The following is a 24,696-nucleotide window of genomic DNA, read 5'->3' as shown; positions in this document are numbered from 1 at the left end:
ATAGGTCATCTCGACGGCGGCCTGGGCGCCGGCAAGAGCTCATCTGAATATTGTGCTGGTTCTTTTGAAGAGAAGGTGAAGAAGAAGACCAAAAATAGAAAACAGGAAAAAAATCTAAAATTAAAAAATCAATCAAAAGAAAAGTAATAAAAAAATTTGGATATAATTTGAATGAGTTCAGATCCGGTTAGTCGGATTGCGTCACATGGTTGGGTTGAATCGAAGGCGGGTTGAAGGTTTGTAGGCCGATTTCAATAATATTGAACTAGGCCTTAAGCCGACCCAATTTCAAACCTAACCCGGACCATTAGGATCTGAGTTAGTGAGTCAGGCCGGTTTCCTTCCTTCAGTCTGAAGCCCATTTCCTAAAAAAAAAAAAAAAATGAAAAATTGGAAAAACGTGGGGGAAAATCATCTTAATTGATTCCAGTCAACTTTTAGCGGCGTGAATCAACCTTAGAATTTTCTTTTCAAATAGACTTCTCTTAGTCTTGAATAAACTTGAAAATCCCTAAAAAAATTCTGAAACCCAATTGAATAAGCTTTTAGAATTTTACGATGGGGATTTGTTTTATTTTGTTTTCTCTTTAAAGACGATGCTAGGACGCTGCTTGTACATTTCAATTTGATTATACTTGATTGCACAATCTCTATACATTGGTTGTTATTTTCCTTTTATCATGCTTAGGATTTCAATAAAGACATCGCATGTATGCTTAGTGGAGTAGTCTTAAAATTGATGAAAAGATTATGAAAAACACTTTAGTTGACAATATAAATAACTTTAGGTATAAAGGGCATTATTTGTATAGCTAGTGTAATCAAGTGCCCAATCTTAGATCTCTGGTTCTATAGAAATTTAGATGACACTCCTACTTTTCAATTGGTTTCTAGCCAATCTTAATTGGTTAATGACGACTCCTTATATAAAATTTTGATAGGGTTAATCTGAACTGAAAATAAAAGAATGTAACATCACGTGGTGTATGAACTTGAGAGAGCCCGTGCTCTTGATCGATAAACCTTTTCTTGGATGGTTGAAAAGATAATGTGTTCGAGCCGTCTTTTCAATGAACCACTAGGTTTCTTTTCAGTAAATATCTCTAAATCTATTCCTAAGGGTGGTCCCTCGAGCATAGGTCGTGACTAGCTTTCCCCAGCTCGAGTAGAGAAGCAACTTAACTTGGTGTAGACTCCAATTTGATCATGGTGTCAAAGGATGAAATGAACTCTTTGGTAAGAAAGAGGGACAGGTCACTAAGGGTGCGCATGGATTTGTTTCTGTTCTTTTTTTGTTCTTGGGAACATAAACAAAAAAAAGTGTTTCTGTTCCGGGGAACAGAAACAAAAAAAAAGTGTTTATGTACCGGGGAACAGTTTTTGAACAAAAAAACAGGTTTGGTAACGTTTGGTCCGGGAATAAAAAATGAACAGAAACACGTTTGGTAAATTTTATTATTTTTTTGTTTCTTTTAATTTTTTAAACATTTTTTTATTTTTATTTTTCCTTTCTTTTTATTTTTTTTTTTTCGGCCGGTCACCGGCCTTCGGCGACCGGCCGACGGGGCCGGCAGCCTCGCCCAGCCACGGTGAGGCTCGCCGGCCCACGGCGAGGCCGAGCCTCGGCCGTGGTTGGGTGAGGCTCGGCCTCACCTTGGCTGGGCGAGCTTGGGCTCGCTGGTTTGGGCGAGCTCGAGCTCGCCCAGCCATGGCGAGGCTCGCCTCGCCCCGCGGCGACGCCGAGCCTCGACGGCCGGTCGCCGGCCATGGCCGAGGCCGGCGACCGGCCAAAATGAAAAAGAAGAAAAAAAAGAAGAAAAGAAGAAGAGAAGAAGAAGAGAGAGAAGAGTGATTTTTGTTCTTTTGTTCCTTCCGAGAAGTGTTTCTTTCGGGAGAAACAACTTTTTTTTGTTTCTTTTTTCTGTTTCTATTTCGTTCCGAAACAAAAAAAAAAAAAGAACAAAAACGCAACCAAACGCGTTTCTGTTCTTTTTTTTTTTCCCGGGAACACTTTCCATACGAAGTGTTCCGGAAACACTTTTTGGAGTGTTTCCATGCACCCCCTAAAATAATGGTTCAATCACCAGGATTGAACCTAATGATCCATGGCCCAAGAGCCTGACCTTGTTTGCCCATTGGTACGGGTCTAGTCTATATTACCATAAATAAAGATTTTTGCACTCAACTAATCCAACTACCATAAAGTGAGGAGAAAAAGATATGCTTGCTCTCTGTTTTTTGAGAATTTTTTTTGGACATTTAACAAATTTGTTACCGCTGTTTTTATTATTATTGAGTAGATGATAACTTGTGAATTGTGATGGAATAAGGTTCGGTTAAAACAATTTACCAGAGACAAAAAAAAAATAATAATAACAAAAGTACAAAGTATGTCCTCATGCTCAGTGCATCAATGGCATGATTTAGACATGAAATTAGAATATCGATGTTGCTAAGTTTTTATCTGGCGCGAGTTCCGAACTGAAGGTCCCTGGAAGTCGGGTCATGTAGGGTGCATTTAGTTAAGCTTTGCAAATGAGTTTTGGGTGTAATGTAAATATTGAAACTCAAAGCTATTTAGAGAAATGCAAATTGTGTTTGGTTAAAACCTCTTTATAAATAGACTTTGAATTGAATGCATATTTAGCACAAAAAACTTTTACAATGGCTTTAGGTATATCATACTATATATATATATATAGAAAAATGAACCAACCCCTTTGCCGGTCGTAGATGAACTAGATTTGGTGCTGGCGATTGTTGGTTGAGTCGAGTGACCTCCAACGAGGGTGGTGCAACCTAGTCGAAAGTTGTCAGAGGTTGCACGATCGCAGGCGGCCCTTGCTTGGGTCTCAAAAGATCCCGCGATGACTGTTGTGACCTAGGCGACTGTCACTCTCGTCTTCACGCGTCCCTTGGTTGGGTTGCGTGACCCTCGATGGAGGTCCCCGATCTCATGTGACCTCAATCGATGGCCGCCAGTGCCAGAACTGGCTCGTCGAAGGTCATCGCCTTTCGCCGAACCGACGAAGGTTGTTTCCTTTTCTAACAAAAAAATAAAATAAAATAACCGGAGACAAAATTGAAAAATTTAATAAATTGGTAAGGACAGTCTTGAGAGGAAAAAATTAGTTCATCATTTGGCCATGTTGAAAGCCCAATGCTAGTCCCTACTAGCATTGGCCTTTTCAATTTTTCTAATGTCAACATTTGGCCGAAAGCTCATTTAAAATGGTTGCTAGCATTTTCCCAAGTGGCTTTCGAGGCCGAAAGTTCATTGGGAATGTTGAACCAAACGCACCCGTAATCAATCTGATGTCAAGGTTCACGATCTGCTTGGTCGAGCGCCAATCGTACAGAGCACAAACAAGGAAGTTCTGAGGGAAAATTGCCCAAAAAGTTTTAAACCAATTATACTTTTACTAATTCAGTTCTAAATATTTTCAAATTTTGCCAATTGAGTTCATTTGATTAATTTTGGCTGAAAAATGCCAATGTAGACTTTGTGGCGCCACAAAGGACCGTAGGCACGATGTGGACAATTTTAAATAATATTTTAATATTTTTTGAATTATTATTTTTTCTGATTTTTTTCTTTTCCTTTTAGCTTTTGTCTTTCCTTTTGCTAGTGGCCCGGTCGAGCGAGGGCGACCCCTAAGAGGGCAACCCTTGCCCAAGCGTGGCTCAGCGAGGGTCGGCCTTGCCTAGGCCAAGGCAGCTTCATCAGGCATCAGGTAGGTGACAACGACACTAGGCATCATATCGTTGCCCTAGCCTGGGTGAGGGCCGGCCTTGCCAAATTTGGCGAATGGCTCGGCGAGGGTCGGCTTCGCCTAGGCCAAGGTGGCTTCATTAGGCATCGGCTAGGTGACGACGACACTAGGCATCGTATCATTGCCCTAGCCTGGGTGAGGGCCGGCCTTGCCAGATTTGGCAAAGGGAGCCCTCACCAAGTTTCCCCATGGCCCAGGCGAGTGTCAACCTCGCCCAACCCAAATCTGGCAGGGCCGCCCTAGCGTTGGCAAAGCCGACCCTCGCCGAGGCTAGCCCTCCATCAACTGGGCCATGTCTCTAGCAGGCAAGGCTAGCCAATTGGCCACCAGCAAAAAGAAATTAAAAAGCCAAAAAGAAAAGAAAAAAAAAATAAAAGAAAGAAAAACGATAAAATTTCAAAAAATATTAAAATATTATTAAAAATTATCTACGTTAGCGCCATCGGTCTTATATGACATCGTCAGCATTCACGTTAGTATTTTCCAACTAAAATTAGTCGGATAGACTCGATTGGCAAGAAGTGAAAATGTTTAGAATTAATTCGCAAATAGATTTATGACTTTTTGGATAATTTTTTCGAAGTTTCGGTGTGGTGCTTTCGAAACCTTCTTACGCTAAGGTCAATGACGAAAGAAAAAGGTTGGAAGTTGACGAAATACATGATCTTTAGTTTATGACTGTACTCGCCTTACAGGAATGAAACAACATTATCTTTTTGGCTGAAGATGTAGATTCTTCCCAATGATTTTCCGAGTAACTTTTAACCTGTGAGATGATAATGAGCCGTCGTGTCTAATGTCCGAGGCATAGGAGAAAAGTCTTCTAAACAGGGATGGATTAGGAGTTTTTATTAATGGTGACAAAATTAACATTCATGCAGTGTAAATTTACTCAATTTTATTCTAAGAATTTAGCACTTTCCGTAGTCTAGCGTAGTCCGTGATTCATGGCCCTGTGACCGAGTTGATGATTGGCTGAGCACTTCTAAAGTATTTGTAACAGGATGACACTATTTTCACCCCTATATGACTAAATCCACTTTCCCTAACCAATCAATTGCAATTTAAAATGGTAGCCTTTTCTACTTCTATGTAGAATTTAGTTGTCATAATTAAGAATTTTACATTTTTTTTAATTTAATTGTTGGCACTATGTTTTGCACTTTAATATTGGATTTTACTTCTCTGAAAAATTCGTTTTGGCAAAAAGTTCTCTTCTATGTTGCCCAACAGATTTATGAATCAACTGTCAAGTATAGTGTAGAAAAATTTTAACATAGATTTTTTTTTTTTTTTACACAATCACTTGTTTATAACTTTACACTTGTGTTGTGCATATCACATCAAACATTTTCTTATCAATTGTCATATATTGGGACCATAGGATGAAACAAAAAAAAAGACTATCTTTAGAGATTTACCAAAATAAAATGACCATTACATTCTACAATGTGAAACTTTTAAAAGGTTAAATTTCAATTGCATAAAATAAGATTATTTTTTTTTTAAAATTAGTTTGGATTGACAAAAATTAATATCATCAATGAAGTGCATCGACAAAATATCAAGATTCCTCATTATAGATAACTTTTTTACATCAATGTTTTTAGTGTATTCCTAAATATTCATATAACTTCTTTACATTCTTTGTGTAAAGATATGTCACCAATAGTAGAGAAAAAAAAGACAAATTATTTAATGTAGTCAATTAAGAAACTTGATACATATTTTTTTGGAACTTTCTTTTTTCGACAAAACTTATTTTTATGGAAGTAAAATCTAAATATAAAAAAGGAAACGTCGTGCCTTTAATATTAGTGGGATGCTTACAATAAACAACATGAAACATGTGAAGTGTTTGATTATGAGAATCAGATCTCAAATAGAAATAGAACTAAATAAATAAAAAGAAGATGAGGTCATCACTTTAAATTGCAATTAAATGATTAAGGGCAATTTAGTTTTTTTTTTTAAATGGAGTTGACTTAGTAGGGCGGAAATAGCACCCCTCTTGAAAAAAGAGAAGTTAATGCTTCAAATATATTGCTGGGAAAATAATATTAAGGTTTCGTTTATCTTGTGAAAAATAAATAATTTTTTTTTGGTAAAGGTGAAAAATAAATAGTTTATAATTCATTTTTCTAAAAATGATTGTTTCTATCGCTTATAAAATAAATAAATAAATAAATAATATTTTCATCATCTATAAAATGATAATTTTTTAAAAAAACGTTTACATTTTTTATTTTTTATGAAATAAATGAAGTGCAAAAGGCGAAACATATTTTCAAAAGGACCGCATTGACTCTGTCTTTTTGAGTAAAAAAATCAATCATCTTCATAACCGTTGCATGTTTGTCCCGCAGTTGGAAGGGAAGGAACGTAACATGCACGTGCTCGCTCCGTCGGTTTTTAACCAGTACGAGTCCTTCCATTGCTACATCAATCCTACTCGTTTCTAAGAAATGGTGAATCACGCTGCCCACGAAAACAATTTTTCTCTCTGTTTCTTTTTTATATTTTTTTGGTTTTACATGAAAATCCGAAAGTCCAAAACGTTGCGAGTCATTGAAAACGAAAGAGCGAAACCGCACCAGCTTTTGCACGAGAGCCCCACCAAAATAAAATTCTTTGTTAATTTTAAAAATATTAAATAAAAACCTGAAATACCTTCATTTTTTCAAATAAAGGTTTAACGTAGACATTATTTTAAATAAGGGCTCAAATTGCTATCATTTTTTTAAATAAGGATTTAAAGTGGATATTATTTCAAATAAAGGCCAAAGTGCCATCATTTTCCTAAATAAGGGTTTGAACTTAATCTTGTTTTAAATAAGAGCATGTAATAGTCATATTAGTCTCAAATAAGAGCATGAAGTCACTGTTCTATGAAGGACAATTTCGTTTTTTTAATTTTTTTTAATTTTTTTCCATTAAAAAAACTGAATAAAAAAACAAAACTTAAAAAAGAAAACACACATGGATGGGAGGGCTCTCTCTCGCTTGTGGTTGCCGCCTCATCACCGGTGGGGTGGTTGATGCCTAGGTGAGGGTTGCCATCCTCTGCCGTCTTTGGCGAGGGTCACCAGCAACCTCGCCGGCTATTGCTACCACCCCATCAACGATATGTTTACTCTTTTGACAAAAAAAAAAAAAAACGTTTATCTTTTTTTTAACCTAATTTAATTAAAATGTAAATTAAAAATGTGTTTAGATGAAAATACTTCTGATCAGCTGGAATATTATGCTAGCCGACAAGCCATAGAGAGTAAGCTCTTATTTGAAATTGCTATAACTATTTCAAGCCCTTATATGATAAAATGAGAGGGAAGTCCACCACAAGTGCCATAAACTTGACGCCGAGACACTTAAGTGCAATAACTTCAAAACGGTACACTTAAGTGCCACTTTTTTTCGAGTGGGACACTTAAGTGCCACCTCCGACGACCTTCTTTGGAAATCCTACGTGGAATATTTTATTATTATTTTTTGCCTACGTGGCTCGCCGGAGCTCCAAATCAGCATAAAAATTTAAAAATTTTAAAAAATTTAAAAGTTTTAATTTTAAAAAATTTTAATTTTTTTTTAAAAAGAAAATTTTAAAAATTTTAATTTTTAAAAATTTAAAAAAAATAAAAAAAAAAACAAAATTTTAATTTTAAAAATTTTAAAAATTTTAAAAAAAGAAAATTTTAAAAATTTTAATTTTAAAAAACTAAAAATAAAATTTAAAAATAAGAAAATTTTAAAAATTTTAATTTTAAACAATTTTAAAAATTAAAACAAGAAGAAAATTTTAAAAATTTTAATTTTAAAAATTAAAAAAAAAAGAAAATTTTAAAAATTTTAATTTAAAAAAAAAAAAAGAAAATTGTAAAAATTTTAATTTTAAAAAATTTAAAAAATTAAAAAAAGAAAATTGTAAAAATTTTAATTTTAAAAAAATTTAAAAATTTTAAAATAAGAAAATTTAAAAAATTTAAACATTAAAAAAAAGGGGGAGGCGGCGGCGGCGGAGGTGGCGGCGGTGAGGGAGCCGGCGGTGGCGGCAAGGGAGCCGCCCGTTCGGCCTCCCACTCCCCCTTTTTTATAATTTTTTTATAATTTTAATTTTTTTAATTTTTCTTAATTTGAAAAAAATTTTAAAATGTTCTTAATTTTCAGAAAAAATTAAAATTTTAAAATTTTCTTAATTTTTTTAAAAAATTAAAATTTTCTTAATTTTAAAAAAATTTAAAATTTTCTTAATTTTTAAAATTTTTTAAAATTTTCTTAATTTTTTAAATTTTTTAAATTTTCTTATTTTTTAAAATTTTAAAAAATTTTAAAATTTTCTTAATTTTTTAAAATTTTTAAATTTTCTTAATTTTTAAAATTTTTCTTAATTTTTTAAATTTTTTAAAATTTTCTTATTTTTTAAAATTTGTTGAATATTTTAAATCTAATTTAATTAATTTATATACTATTATTTAAACGTAGACACGAAACGGCGTTGTTTTTGCATTTTCTACGCCACGTCAGCGTGCAAAACGACGCCGTTTTGGACCGAGCTCGCCGGAAAGTCGCCACGTCAGCCATTTGGCCGGATTTTCGCCGGAGTGGCACTTAAGTGTCCTATTTTACTCCGATGATGGCACTTAAGTGTACCATTTTAAAATTATGACACTTAAGTGTCCCGGCGTGCCAAGTTATGGCACTCCAGGTGTCCTCACCTCTAAAATGAGAGCACTTTAGGCTCTAATTTGAAACAAGTTTCACTTCAAGCCCTTATTTGAGAAAATAATGGCACTTCAAGCCCATATTTGGAATTTTCCCTAATTTAAAGGGAGATACTTGTATATTTCGTGGGAATGAACTAATTTTAAGGAGACAAATGATCCGTTTATTTGAAGAAAAACTATTTTTTGTATCATTTCACCATAATTACTCTCACAATGAAATATCTTTCTCCTATTAAAAGGGACAATGGTTCTACACCAACTCCGGACAGAAGATATCTTATGCAATGAGGAATCTAGCGCCTTTAAATAACACTGTACAATTTTTTACCAAGCTAGAATTTAATCGACGATAAGGTCCAAAAGTTACAAGATCAATCTCAAACTATGTTGGAATTTAATTGACAGCATAAGTTAATGATGGTAAGATACAACATCAAAATTTAGCCAACAACGAGGTATTAGGATAAAGAAACACGCCATAATCTAATCAATGATGGGAATCTGAAATTTATGACTAAGAAATTAAAGTTAAGTATAGGAAAAATAAGATAAAATGGTAATATTGTGATTGATTCGTCCGGGGCTTTCTAGCTGGATAATTGGTAGTATTTATAATAATGAAAACGTAATAACCACTCAGCAATTGCATCTTCTCCAGTAACCGCCATCGACTCTGCCCATTCTCTTTTTATTCTCATAGACCCATTCCGCCCATGCTTTACATAATCGTCTTCATCGTGTTTTGAGAATTGTGCAATTATTGGTGACTATTCCATGACTAGGCCTCTGAACAGCAACTATTGTTTTCCACAACATGCGTCTTCGATGCTAACCATCTTGGCTCTTTTAGTAATATTTAAAACTTCATTAATGAGAAATTCCCGTCAGTGTTCATACAAGCAGCTACCAATCGTGCGTCGTCGTATATTAACAACTGAATACGTGGCATTTGTTTATTTTATTGTCAACCATCATGCGTTTTCTTCTATGTCCATTGATGGTCATATAATACATATATATACATACCTAATTCACGATACAATATCTAATTTGAAAACAACTCATGACAGGAGGTCCAAGATATGCAAAATGGATAAGATCTATGGCAACGAGAAATAAAACCTCTTTGATAAACATATGGTCCAAAATATGAAAATAAGAAGGTCTCATAAAACTAATTCTACAATATCCATTTTGAAAAGAACTCGTGACTTTCGTTAAGTTTAATGTTAAGGTTTTAGATCCTATTTGACTCCGCCGTGAATTGTGCACGCTTTGCATCACTTAATCATCACCACGTGTCATGTGCTTCATTTAAACTCTGCCCATTGGAAACTTGAGATCAATGACCACACCAGATGTTCCGTGGATGGCCTGTGCGGGTCATTTGCATTGTCATGCCTAATCAATGAGCTTACTAGGCATTCTATCAGTTGAGTCTTATGAGTTAAGTTCATGTTAGGACGTAAGTGTGAGTGAGTTGTGTTAAATAATTCTTATATTAGAAAATTAGTATGGTGTAAAATGCTTAATATATCTCTTAGTTGGTTCATAATTTATTAACTTGAGTTTAATTAGATATATTGACGGGCTCAAACTTGAGCTCTCTCTTGGTTATCTCATTTGGTGCAGGTATTGGGCTTCTATTACGCGCTCTCAATAAATGATATCGAAGCAGATGATAGATTAATGGGCCTCCAATCTAATCAAGATGAGATATTGATAATTGGATTAAGAGGAAGTAGACCTAAAAACACTAAGTTCCCATATGCATGATGAGGAGATTGTTAGGAAGCATGTGTGGGTGAGTTGTGTTAAAAAAATCCCATATCGGAGAATTAATGTAGTGTGGAGCTGTTAATATATCCAAATTGACACAAAACTCATTCACTTAAATTTTTTAGTGAAGATAGATCTAATTAGATATGTTTTTTTTTAATTGACGGGTTTAGACTTAAGCTCTTTTTGAAGATTTCCCCATACGAAAGTATTGATTTTTTATTGCGTGCTTCCAACAATTTGGTCATTAAATTCGTTACTACGGTCCATGTATTAATGTTAACAGTACAGTTGCACAGTGAGTGTCCTAATTATTGATGGGACGAGATGAAGGTAGGGATCTTTTACTGCAAGAATCCAGTTTGGCCATTAAATTCGATGCTGATGGTCTAAGTACAAATGTTAACAATTCAGTTGGACAGCTGGTGTCACAATTATTGATGGGATGCCTAACTTACTGCTGGGGAAGAAACGAGAGGCTAAGGGTGAAAGAACTTGTGATTTTTCTTTTCTTTTCTTTTTTGAAGGGAGAGGAGGATGGAGACTCGTGCAGGGTGATTCCAATTTTAGGAAGTGACAAGTACCAGGCGGTGGGTGGGGTGGGGGAAGAAAGCAAAGAGGATGAAATAAATAGGTGGGGCCCATTTAGCCCCAGCTAAAAAAAAAAATACCGAATGCTAAATACATTTATTAATGAATAGGTAAGGCTAAAAAATAAATAAATAAGTGGGTTAAAATATATTTTGACTTTAATCTCTCGTTAGTCATTTGTTCCAATTTTTTATGAATAAATTTATTAATGCTATTAGTATAGATTTATTATAGGCTTATTTATTTATTTATGAATTTGAATAGTATTTAATATTCATTTAATATATAACATATCCAAACGTGTTGAAATTCTCTTTTTTCGATTAATAACGTGTTGACATGTTGTGTTGTGTCGCATATTACATGTTCGTATCGATGTTACTTAGCCCACGATACACGGAAAAAACGTTCCGTCTTTATTATATAAAATGAGCTGATTTCATTGATTAAATTTTCATCCAAAATTTTTGTCCTTCCCATTTTCCTTACTTTTTAAAAATAAGCATAAATTCCATGTTCAATTAACTAGGTCCACCGTGAGTCAGGTTATTCAGCCATTTCAATCATTCTATTCTTAGAAAGAATTCTGATATTAAGATTTTTAGGATACTTACATTAATTAAAATTATATGATTATTTTATTAATTGAGGATGAAAATAATCTCACCTTACGAGGTAAAATTAAATATGTCAATGTCTTTCTTATGGGAGAATAACACCTTAGCGCAATCCAAGCTCAAATTATGTTAGAATGATTTTTTGACAATAAAAATAAAAGTTAAGAAAAAATTGGTGAAGAGAATGATTTCCCCATGTTGTTTATAAAGTATGGATCAAATGGCTGGAAATACAAATATTATGGATATCTATATTACATATATCGTCATTGTAAAAGTACATTTTTTTTTTGGCCTATACGATCCCCCAGGATGAAAATACAAATCTATTTACCGTATAAAGTTACACGTTAAAAGTAAAAATTGATTATCTTGATTACCTAAAATCTACTCGTGTCAAGAAATTTTCATACTACCATTGTACATGATAAAAGCCCATTGAAATAGGATTTATATTACGCACACTGTCGATGTAATAGTCTTTTTTAATACAAGCAATGTTAGAATGGAAACACAAACCTGTTTATGGAATAAATATACATGCTAAATATAAAAATCGCATTATTTGTCATTCTATAAAACCCGCTTATGTAAAGTAAGAAATTTTTACACGGCGGGTGCACTTAACAAAAATATATGGAAATATGTTGTTTGCAAAGAAGGGAATGGTGGAAGAAAAGAAAAATAAATAAATAGGAATTTCTATAAAATTTCTGACGTCATAAAATTTGGAGATGTGGACGTCATTCGGGAAAAGAGAAGGGTAACGTCGTCTCTACAGCTGGAACTTTGGCTCCATCCCCAGGTCGATTATAAAAGGAGAAGACCCATGGGAGCAGAAAACAACTTCGACTTCAACCCCTTGAAATTACTTCACCGCTTTAGAGTTTTACCTGCTCGCGGCACGCCTTGGAAACCTTCATGGATATCCAAGACAGTTCGATTCCGAAACCATCGCCAGGTATGTTCTGTTCTTTCCTTTCTTTGTTCTGATTTCATCCCAAAAGGTGATGGAAAAATTGGAAAAGTGTCGCTTTTTTGGGGGTTAATTTGGGCCGAACCTGAGGGCATGTTTGGTCTGAGAAAATTTTCCAATTTTCTTTCTTTCCACAAGTTTTCAATGAAAATATGTTTGGTAGAAATTTGGTTGTCGTGTTTTCGACATCTGAACTTTAAAACTTAGAACGACCAAAATTGACATTATTTTTACGAGATTTGCTTTAAACAACTACACCAAACATGTTTCTATAACTTTCATTCTTGTCGAAAGCTCTTACTTTTCACCCTCCAAATATCTTTTCAAGAAAATGGAAGTTGAAATAAGAAGCAATTGTCACTAAAACATTTTCTTTTTGGTGAAGATAAGAGATTCACTAAAACATTTTTGTAGACCGTATGTACACTAAATATCTTGGTGGATTTTGTTTTTAGAAAAATGGTGTAATAATACATGAGCCTGACTCAAGAGGCAAAAATGTCGATTCCACTAAGCTGGAACTCATACAATTATGGTTGTGCTCTTAACCTGAGTCCAGAGTACCTAAAATCATGCGATGGAGTCAAGTATGTATCCTAAAAAGACACTGCTTAGAATTTTCTGGTGTGACCAACGGAAAACGACTCCTAAATAATTTGGAAAGTCCAACTAAATCATCGGAAAAAATTTTCTTTTTGAAAAAGAGCTTACATCCAAATTATTGGGGGACGCAAAATTCTTTGTCCCGGTAATTTTAACGAAGTGATTTAAATTGTCACCATAGAACAGTAAGAGGACTGGACTTATAACCAAAGTATAGGGGCTAAAAGTGAGATTTCCCAACCTATTGAGACCGAAGCGTACCAAATGTAATTAATTTTTCTAAAGTTATTTATGTAAACTTATGTTTTGTTAACACAGAGGTTCGCATAGACTTGAGTTCAGAGGACATGGCAATTGATCAAGCTTGCCAAGACAATTGCAAAACAACTAGACATTTGTCACTTTGAACTTTTAATTTTTGTTTTTCATAAATCTTGATTTTCAAGCATCTTAACCTTTTCAATCCCAAATACTTCTAGTCTCAGAGCATACGTATGCTGACATATAAATTGAAATATAACCTTTTTACAAATTTTAAAATCTGGATAATATCTTGAATTATAATTGAGAAAGCCCAATTTTTTTTTTTTTTTTTTTTTTTACTTCTGAAATGTAAAAGAATGTGCTCATAATTTACTTAATAATATCATGGATAAGATCAATCGCAATGAGACAAAAACTTACAAAATCGCATTGTCCACTATATGAAAGCTAGAACATCCCTCCCACTAATTGATGATACAATTCTATTTCGAAAAGAAAGTCGTGATCTTTGTTAAGTTTAACATTAATTTTTTTTTTTGTTTTAAAGTTTACCATCTAAGTTCAGTGAAAAAAAAATCATGCAATGATTGAGCTAGTATGCATGATATAAAGCATACGAAGTGGAATTAAATTTTCTAAGGTTGATTATATTCATGTCTCTTTATGGTAACAAAGAAGTTCACGTAGAAGAGAGCTCATAAGGCATGGTGACTGATAAAGCTTCTCAAGATGGCTGCAAAACAACCAGAGATTTGTCACTTTGAACTTTTAATTTTCGTTTTTCATAAATCATGGATTTTGACTTTTGTTAGTACAAGTCACTTTGAATTTCATCCAATATATGGAACCTAGAAGGTCCCACAAAACTAATTCCTAATTTGATACCTATCCGAAAAAAAAAACAAGAAAAAAAAAAAAAAGAGAGAGAGAGAGAGAGAGAGAGAGAGAACTCACGATGATTTTTTTTTTTTTGGCTTAAAATTTTACCATCTAAGTTTCATGCAAACAATTCCATGTGATGAACGAGCCTGATACCAATAATGTATACATGATCTAAAGCATATAGAGTAAAATTAATTAGGTTATTTATATTCATTGAATTTTCGGTAACAAAGAGTTTCACAAAAAAGGGACTACAGAAGGCATGGCAACTTATAAAGCTTCCCAAGTTGGTCGCAAAAAACCTAGAGGTTTGTCTCTTTTTGAGCTTTTAATTTTAGTTTTTCATAAACCTTTTGTTTAATGCATTTTGACTTTTGTTAGTCCAAATCACTTTGAATTTCATAGAATACAAATGCTAACATATGAACTTACAGATAATCTTTTCATTTTTTTTTAAAATTTGAACAATATCTATAATTGAGAAACCCCCAAAAGAAATACTCTTTTACTTCCAAAGAGGAACAAAACGCGCTTACAATGTATGAATGATATCATGGATTAGATCAATGGCAACTACGAATTAAAACTCAGTAAAAACGCATCGTTTGATGTATGAAACTTAGAAGGTCTCACCAAACTAATTCATGATTTAATACATATTTATAAAAACTCATGATCTCTGTTAATTTTTCTTGTTTAGAAATTTACCATATAAGTTTTGTGCAAAAAATTCCACTACAATGAATGAGCCTGATACCAGTCATCTATGCAAGATCTAAAGCATACAAAGTGTGATTAAATTTTCCAAGTTTAACTGTATTCATTTTCAAACACAGCAATCAAAACTTTTACCAAACGTACTTTTATTGACAAATTTAGAAATGAAAATATTGGAAAATTTCCATTATATATTAGATGAAAACTTTCGGGTGCCGCTATTTCCATACCTTATCCGACTAAGTGCACCCCATTTTCTTTAAAAAGACAAAGTTGCCCTTAATCTCAATTTATTTACTTTCCTTCTTTTGTGAACTTTTCTATTTCTGTGTAGGATCTAGTTGCCATAACTAACAACATCACATGTTTTGTTTTTCTTTATTGTGGATATCCCTTATATATTAAATGCATTATGTTTTCTCTTTATTTTTAGATTTTACTTCCTTAGAAATTAATTTTATCAAAAGAGAAATTTTGAAGAAACCTAATTATTTTCTACATTAAGCAAATTTATGGAATTGAAGTTTCTTACTTGTGCTTTTTGGCTCGACAAAGCTGAGCGCTCGTTTTTGTGAATGGCGTTATTCGGCTAAAGCCTTGCAAATTAACTTGCCTAAATAGCTTGCCTAAGCCGAGAAAGAAATGGCTTAATTTGGTAAAGACTCCATCGGTGTCAAGGGACAGAATGAACTTTATCCTAAGAAAGAGGGACAAAGTCACCTTAAAGCAACGGTTTGATCATTGGGAAATGAACCTAATGATTTGAGCCTGCTTGTTAACTTGTATAGGTCTTGTTTATATTCCTAGTGATAATCATTTCACCCAAGTAATCCAACCACTATAACGTAAAAACAAAATAAAAACAAGTTATGCTTTACTTGCATACCTTTACATTAGGCAAGGTACTTCTATAAAAAGAAGGAATGAACTCCGCTTAAGGGGACCAAAATTCTTTGATAATTGGATATCTTACCCATTTTCGCATCCTCCATAACTTTGTTGTTGAAAGATTGCAACAAGGAGAGCAACCCGATGGCGCCGCAACCAAGTGAAATGCAAGGAGATTCAAATCCTGCTGAACCACCACCAGGTACATATTTATGTTCCAACCCAGAAAAATTTATGGTGTAAGCGATGTGGTCTTATAATTTCTTCGTTTCCTTTATCTAGTTTGGCGGCATATGTAATTGCAGGGACCAAAGATAAATAAATTTCCAACAATGAAGTAAAAATGCAAAAGCAATGTGTGGCCATCAAATACAGTTGATTGATTCAAGAAACTAGTAAGCAAAAGCAAAACGTATTACTCAAAGTCAAATATCCTAAATTTGGTATGACTTGGCTGCACAAGTTCCCTCCTAGTTTTGGATGATGGTGCGACTGCTTTTTGTCAGTCCTAGTTTCGTCACTCATAAGAACTCAATGACCAGTTCATTAAAATTAACTACCAGAAAACTTCCTCTTATTGGAAAGTTTTGTCCGAGCAATCACCTTGTGAGGACTAATTATTTTCCATTTCTAATTTAAATGCGAATCGGATTGGCAGTTGGTTGTCCAACAAAGCAATTTCGTCAAGAGCATACGGCAAAACAAATGGGTTTTGAATATTTAATTACTTATCATTAAGAGACTACATGACTCATCCTTTAAAGACACGATTCTCAAGCTAATCAATTCACTATAGTCATCTCCAAAAAGGAAATCATGTTGTTGTTCTAAGCCAAAAATAACTCTTCAATAAAAATGGTTGTCACTATTATGAGTGCTGAAACTTTTGATACTTCTAATATCCTTAAACCTATTTTTGGACCAGACAAAGTGAGATGCCTGTTTTTGCCGATAGATTTATTCAGCTAAAAGCTTGCAAAATAACTTGCCCGAATAACTTTCCCGAGCTCGAGAAAGAAGTTGCTTAACTTGGAAAAGACTCCTTTGGTCTCAAGGAATAGAATGAACTGTATCATAAAAAAGAGAGACAGAGTTACCTTCAAGTAATAGTTCGATCACTAGGTACTAAACCTAATTATGTGTGGCCCTAGAGCCTAAGCTTACTTGCCAACTTGTAAAGGTCTAGTCTTTATTTCTAGTGATAATCTTTTTTACATTCAAAAAAAAAAAAAATCCTTTTTACACTTGAGTAATCCAACTGCTTCAATAAAAAAGAAAAGAAAAGAAAAGTATTCCACTCGCTATAAAGTGAATAAAGAATTATATGCTTTACTTGCTCTAGGTGTAGGTTTATATTAGGGGAGGTACTTGTATAAAGGGAAGGGATGAACTCGGCGTAGGAAGACTAAAACTCTTTGATAATTGAATATCTTACCCATTTTTGCATCCTCCGTTTACTTTGTTGTTGAAAGATTGCAATGAGGAGAGAAACCCAATGGCGCCGGAAGAAAGTGAAACACAAGGAAATTCAGATCTTGCAGAACCGCCACCAAGTACAAACATATTCATATCCCAACCCAGAAAAATTTATGGTATGAGCGATGTGGTCTTATAATTTCTTTGTTTCCTTTATCTAGTTTGGCGGCATATTCAATTGGAGCTAATTACAGAGGCCGAAAATTTTTAATTCCAATGAACTAAAAATGCAAAAGCAATGTGTGGCCACGAAATACTGCTAGTTGATTCATTTTCTTGAGCCCATGGCATGACTATTCGTTTCAAGCAAACAGTAAATACGCAAAATGTACCCATTTAAAAATTGTAGATTCTAGGGTGACCATTCAGCTTTTTCGCCCCGCTAAATTGAAGGAACATATAAGTTTCAGAAAGACGATTTGCATCAACTCTGGTTTTCTTCCTTCTATTATCCAAGATGTTTGTGTGGACGTGGACTCCAACAAAGAAACCAATCCTTCAGAAATACAAAATTCTCTTGATGAAGCAAAGGCAGGGGGGTACGCCGTTGCCAAGGGAGCCATTCCTTTCTCTGTTGATTAAATAGGATTTATCTAAGTCGTTCATAATAAGTTGATACATGTTGAACAAGTCTCACTCTACCAAAATCAATAAATCAATGAATCATGGCACTCCAATAAACAAATTTTCACTGATATGAAGCTTGAGTGATGGAAAAAAAAAGTTATGATGCTCATATAAAATTTTTAACACTTGTCGTATCCTTATCCTCTCCTATTGTTATTAAAGACATTCTCTTAAATGTAAATCCAGAAGGCACGGCAACTGACAAAGCTTTTCCAAGGCAGTCGCAAACCAACTAAAGTTGTTTCGCTTTGAACTTCTAATTGTTATTTTTCATTAACCTTGTGTTGGAGGATGCATCTTGGTTTATTTTACTCCGAAACTTTTTAAATTTTACAGCATACAAATGCTGAGATATGAATTAAATTTAATCTTCTCATAATTTTTAAATTTTGAATAATATCTTGAATTAATACAAAGAAATCCCAAAAAAAAAAAAAAAAAATTACCTCGAAAGAGTAAAAGATCGAGCTCATTAGTTATTAATGATATAGCGGATATGATCAATGGCAATGAAAAATAAGAACTCACTAAAAACACATTGTCCAAGATATGACAATTTGAAGGTCCCAAAAAACTAATTGATGAAATAATACTTATCTTGAAAAAAAAAAATCAGGACCTTCCTTCAGTTTAACGTGTAATTTTTCTTGTTTAAAAGTTCACTATCTAAGTTTAATACAGAAAATTTCATGCAATGAATGAGCTTGATCAGTCTGGAATAGATGATCTATAGTATACAAGGTGTAATTAATTATTTTTTTTAAGGTTATTTGTGTTCATTTCTCTTTTTGGTTACAAAGAGATTCACCTAGACTGGTGAACCTTTAATTTTTCCTTTTTCATAAATATTGTGTTTCTTGGATTTTGACTTTGTGTAATACAAAACATTTTAAACTTCACGGGGTCCAAATGCTGACATAAAAATTCAAATATAATATTTTCATAGTTTTTAAAATCATAAGAATATCTTGAATTGTAATTGACAAAGCCCAACCAAAAAAAAAAACTTTTAAAGACTGAGGACTTTTAATGTGCAATATTTGCAGTCGAGCCGACACCACCGACACCGGTGGTTGATGAAAATTATCGACAATTGTTTGAAGCCACATTAAAAGGTGATTGGAAAGCTATAGAGAGAATCCTCACTAAAGATCCCGAAGCAATGACGGCCCAACTTATGACCATAGAAGATGGTGATGGTGACTTTACTGTGCTCAATATTGCGGCTGTGACTGGACAAGATGAATTGGTGGAGAAACTGCTAAAGCGCATCCCTCGGGAACTTAAAGCTCGCGGCTTAGATCAAGCCTTCTGCGTTGCCGCCCAGAAAGGAAAAATAAGGAGGGCAAAGGAATCAATAGAACAACTTGAAAAAGTCCGTGGTGAATCTACGGTACACGATGCCCTGTTGTCTGCTACGAGAAGTATTCCTAAGCAAAAGGAGGTTATCTGGTACCTGGCCAAGCGTATAACATACCCCCCTTGTAATGATATCATGATGAACCTTATTAAGGCCGGCCATTTGGGTAGGATTTCACACTCACTTTTCTTATCTCAATTAATTCACTGTTCACTTTAATTTACTTTTTTGTTTGTGTCCCAAAAGACATACTCTTGTATTTAGCTCACCAATACCGTGACTTAGCGACGTCGGTTGATACAAAAAACAATGGCCTGTTGGAAGTCTTTGTGCATGTGAAGTCCTACTACCGTAGTGGAGCTAAACTCGATTTTTGGGAAAAATGTATTTACCAATGTAGGTACTTCTTACGCTTCTTTTGCTTTTGTTAGATTTGTACAATTCAAACAACTTATCCACACAGGGTTCACTCTATCTGTTCCCTTCTTAGGTGTCCCTTGCTTGGTTGATACACCATTTGACAACACCAAAGACATGAAGATGGCTCGAGGTATTTCTGTTAAATCCGATTGATGGATGGACTAACATGACAAAAAGCATATCATTCATAGATCTTCTTCACAAAAAAAAAAAAAGTTAGGGGATAGGGTATACAATTAATATCTAAATCATGATGTGTGGTACAACTTAATATCTAATTTAACATTTATAAAGTTAGTTTGAGTTACTTAGGCAAGTCAAATTGTCAAGTAGAATTATCGAGAATAGATTTGGATCTCAGATTATTGAGGTTGATTGATCCAATTTGTTTTTCTCACATATTCAAGCATTAATAAATTTAATTACATGCGCTGATATGTATCTTTTTGTTCATCATCAATTTATAATTTGCTAACATGATTTTTCTTTCCTCTTAATGGTGGTGACACCAGCGACTCACCGGTTCAAGACATTACTCGGAATGTTGCCACAAAACCAGGTACACTAACTGCCATGGTATCTTTAGACAAAAAACATGCCATGGTATCTATAGAAAAAGGACCTTATTTCATCCATGGGTAGAGATATCTATCTTAAATTGTAAATTGATATTATTGATATATCCCGTTGAGATCATAGTTATCAATATGAATCGGCTCTTGATTTGTATACTACGATATGATTAGATTCCATTCAATTCAAAGTCTAATTGACATGTATCCCATCAAGAGAATATGTAAAACTAATTAGTTTGAAAACATATCTATTGATCTGTCGTTGAATCTACCCATTTTTCAAAACTCTTTCTTTTTTTCTTTTTTTCTTTTTATCTCATGATATTTTGTATGTTCATCAATGGATCCATCTGTTCTCCGATACATGCATTTTGATTTTCAAGCCATATGAAGTTTGCTTCCTCGATTAATATCTTGAATTCATCATTCTCTTCTCAACTACTATATACGTAAGAACACGGCACAAATGTGAAAGCCTCCATATCCTTTGATTCTTTATTGCTGGCAAAATTGCTTATCTGATGTTTGTGCAGCACGTTTTATCAAAAGGATTGGAGAATTGAAAGTAAGCCACGAATGCTTGCTTGAGTTAGCAAAACTAACTTTAAACGAGAGGAAGGCTCGTATGAAAGCACCTGAAATACTCAAATTGACTTCGACCATTGTCCTTGATGCTGCATCTAGCGGAATCTCTGAAATAGTCAAGTTATGTCTTGAGCATTTTCCGGAGTTGATGTGGAGTAAACAATTCGCAAAAGAACTGATGAAAGAAATTGTGAAGGGAAGGCATGTTGAGTTATTTAGACTAATGAATGGTACAACACAATCCCAAATTTGAGGTACCATATTCGAGGAACCGCGACCCGATGGCGGCAGGTAGTAGAATGGTCCCCGGATACGTACCAGCAGATGTTTCTGGAGCAGCTTTTCTTATGCAAAGGGAACTTCAATGGTTTGAGGTTGGTTCACCATATTTGCTTGCCACTCTTTAATTTACTTACAATCACATTGATAGGTGTCCTTTATTTTCTGAAGGTGCTGGAAGATAAGAGTCCTCCTTTGATAAAAAGTCTAAAATTTGAGGTCAGTTCACCTTATTTGTTCTGCTACCCTTTTCGCTCTTGAATTTACATTTGCGTTGATCGATGAAGGTAAAAGAAGATAAGAGCAGTCCTTCTAAAAGTCTGGAATTGAAAGAAACAAAAGAAAGGAGCGGGAAGACATACTGGGGAGTTTTTGTAGAACAGCGAAAAGATTTGGTCAAAGAGGCGGGGCAATGGATAAAGGATACGTCATCATCTTGTAGCGTCATATCAACCCTCATCTTTACAGTAGCTTTTACAATACCTGGAAGCAACGATAGGGGTAACCCGGTCTTTCTAAAAAGGGACTCATTCTTGGTATTTACCGTTGCATACGCTTTATCTCTCTTCTCCTCTGTCACCGCCACCTCGATGTTCTTGGCTATCCTAACCTCACGCTATGCCGCAGAAGATTTTCTTCATTCACTACCAAGAAAAATGATACTAGGCCTCACTTTTCTCTTCCTCTCTTTCGTCTTCATACTCGTGGCTTTTGGCTATGCTCTTGTGATTGTCCTAAGCGAACGATGGAAGTGGATTTACATCCCCATTACTTTGTTGGTGGTCATCCCTGTCATATTGTCTGCAATACTAAAGCTTCCCTTATATGTTGAAATGGTTGAATCCACCAATTGGCCTCGCCTCTTCCGTCCTGTGAAGATTTGGAAATGACTTGTGCTATCACTATTGAACAAGGACATATGGTGATGTGATATTTTTTTGCACTTGTTAATCATGGTGTTTACTCATATTTTAAGACTATTGAGGTACGGCATTAGCCATGCTTGTACCAAAGTTTAATCTATATTGTCAAGTGCACACCTTAACTCTATGGGTCAATTGGTATTTTCTCCCAAGCAGTGAGCGATTAATTCATTGCTAATTGTTGTATCAAGGTGAACCCAATTCTTCAAAGAATTGGCAAGATGGCCATCAACGGTCAATAGGGTTCATCCATTCAAATAAAGCAATGATCCACACAAATTCTCTATACTACACAAGATAGCCACCCAAGTAATGGCCTAATACAAGGAACTTCATATGCAGCAACACCGAGCAAAGAACTATTTCAGTTTAATGGAAGCACAAACTTCGAAATCAGTCTTCACCCACTGCCGACACTTGCACCTCATCCTCTCATCCAACTGTATGGCTTTGACATCCGCCATCTTGCCGCATTGCCATCGATTACTCCTACACTTTCATGATCCTCATGCTCCGCTTCTTTTGCATCGCATCATCCCTTCCTAATTGCTCACCCGGCAACTGCGCACGGTGCACTTTAGCACCAACACCAATTCCATAAAAAACATAGCCATCAAACTTTAGCCTCTTTCAAGTCTCTCTGCGATCACAGCAGCAGGGTTGATGTTTCTTTAGTGAATAGCGACAGGACGCCAGGCACCTGGCGGGACAGTGATGTGAGGAGGATCGAGGTATGAATGAAACGGACATGCGGAGACTTTTCAATATTGTGACAAGATGACCAAGTTAGATGCCTCACAGCAAATGACTTAGAATCTCAAAGGTCACGTCTCAACGGCCAAACATTAAAAAATAATAAATTGCCTATAAGGCAAACAGATACTTCTGCACGTCTCTAGAGACCATAAGTCAAGTGAAAGTTAGCAAGAACAGAGTTTGTTTTAGATTCACCTTGTGACTTTTGTTGGAAATTTCCTATAATATGGGCTTATATTAATTAATTAATTTTTTATTTTAAATAATTGGGTTAATGGATAGTCCAATATTTGTTAAACCCTTAAGTGATCTGATTGAATTGGGTATTGGCATCTATTATTAACGGGCCTAGTTGAGGAGCAAAGTGTAGGCAATTGTGTTTGATTGAAGCCCGTAATGAGAAGGGCCCAGTTGACACGTTGTTGATCAGGGTTTGCTAGATCCCCTCTCTAGTCTATAAAATGGTAGGTTATACCTATCAATTGTTTTAATCCCATTGAAAGCTGCTATATCGAAATATGTCATAGAGAGGAAGATCTAACATTCCGACAGATCAGTGGTTATCAGATTGATCTATTTTCTTCAAGTGAAGCAATGACTCAAACAGATACGCTTTAATTCCGCTGTATTTATTGATCTTGGTGTTTTACAATCATATATGGATCCGATTCTTCTTGATTAATTAATTATTCAAGTGAATAATTTTCTACATGTGGTATCAGAGCCGGTCATATATGATTGTAGAACCAATTTTTTTATTTTATTTTATATAAACAAATTCGAAATCTTCCTCTTTGAGCCGAATATGGGCATTATTTATTCGTGTGGAATTTTACTCGATTAATCCTAAAATCATAGGGCTTTTGTTCTACATGTCGAGATCTTTCCAACCATATATAATTTGTATGGTTTTGTTGAGAATTGAGTGAGAATTTTAAATTTGAAATTCTAGGGTTTATACATAGAAAAGGTCCTAGAATTTTAAGTTACATTCTAGTGTTGCCTTTGTTTTTCTCTTCAATTCAATGGTAGCAACGGTTGGTTTGGAGATTATTGTGCTTGTTTTTTTTTTTTATGGGAAAATTCTCGTACAGTGCTTGTTTGCTCCCGAGTTGTATTGGTGCTTTTCGTTTTGTTATTTGCTCGTGTTCACGTTTGTTGTTTAGGGGCTCGTCTGTCAGAATCAGTTTTTTGGATTACTTTGATTGCGAAATATTGTCATCAGTATTCGAAAGATTCGCTGCATGTTGGGTAGCAAAGTAAATATTGTAGAAATTGCTCTGTGCATGGGGGATTTTCTTGTTCTTGCGTTTACGCTTGACCTTGTTTGATAATTCCTTGTGGTGTTCTGATTCCGTCACATTGCTGACATCGTGGGTTCTTTTATTTTTGTCATGTGATGGCTTGACCCTTCTGTTGAATTTTTGAGTTATAATGGAGTAGGGAAATTTGGCAACCCGGTGGAATTTATTTGACAAAGAAAGATGATTGACAGTTGTATTGTTTAGTAGCTAGTTGATCATTCTGCACTGCCGACATAACTCTATTATGGGAAATATTTCCAATAAAAAGATTTGGTTGCATTAATTGCTTGTATAGTGTTTTACCCAAATCATGTGACCTGTGTCCACTGACCAAATATATGTGACTCGCATTGATTAAGCAACATTAAGGAATCCTCTCCAGTCGCATGTGCTTCATCTATGCAGATTTTCGCTAGGATTTATTTGATAGAGAAAAAGTTCTGGAATCTTCAAATTACTTGCAATTGATTGATGTTCGTTGTAAATTGTTGCATGAGTATTGTTATATATATATATATATATATATATATATATATATATATATATATATATATATATATATACCATAAAGGGGTTAGGA

At 34.6% G+C, this 24,696-nt stretch overlaps 1 protein-coding gene and 1 long non-coding RNA gene across 2 annotated transcripts; both read left to right on the top strand.

Annotated features, from left to right (window-relative positions):
* Positions 1-14,430: 14,430 nt before the first annotated feature.
* LOC120289988 lies at positions 14,431-17,361 on the top strand. Its single transcript, XR_005547789.1, has 3 exons — positions 14,431-14,514; positions 15,933-16,013; positions 17,284-17,361. It is a non-coding gene; the product is annotated as an uncharacterized LOC120289988 (long non-coding RNA).
* Positions 17,362-21,135: 3,774 nt separating this feature from the next.
* LOC120289924 lies at positions 21,136-22,023 on the top strand. The gene is made up of 3 exons (XM_039305322.1): positions 21,136-21,228; positions 21,305-21,352; positions 21,421-22,023. The coding sequence occupies exons 1-3, from the start codon at positions 21,136-21,138 to the stop codon at positions 22,021-22,023; spliced, it is 744 nt and encodes a 247-aa protein (XP_039161256.1).
* Positions 22,024-24,696: the final 2,673 nt, after the last annotated feature.

Source organism: Eucalyptus grandis, chromosome 11, assembly GCF_016545825.1.
Source record: "Eucalyptus grandis isolate ANBG69807.140 chromosome 11, ASM1654582v1, whole genome shotgun sequence".
Taxonomy (NCBI): domain Eukaryota; kingdom Viridiplantae; phylum Streptophyta; class Magnoliopsida; order Myrtales; family Myrtaceae; genus Eucalyptus; species Eucalyptus grandis.
Note: the sequence above shows the minus strand (reverse complement) of the source record. Positions and strands in the feature narration are given on the sequence as shown.

Bases quoted from the DNA above. Each gene is read 5' to 3' on its own strand.
- LOC120289924 (XM_039305322.1), top strand. From the start codon at position 21,136: ATGGCGGCAGGTAGTAGAATGGTCCCCGGATACGTACCAGCAGATGTT. The intron at 21,229-21,304 runs GTTGGTTCACCA...TATTTTCTGAAG, and splicing joins GGGAACTTCAATGGTTTGAG to GTGCTGGAAGATAAGAGTCC. The intron at 21,353-21,420 runs GTCAGTTCACCT...TGATCGATGAAG, and splicing joins TAAAAAGTCTAAAATTTGAG to GTAAAAGAAGATAAGAGCAG.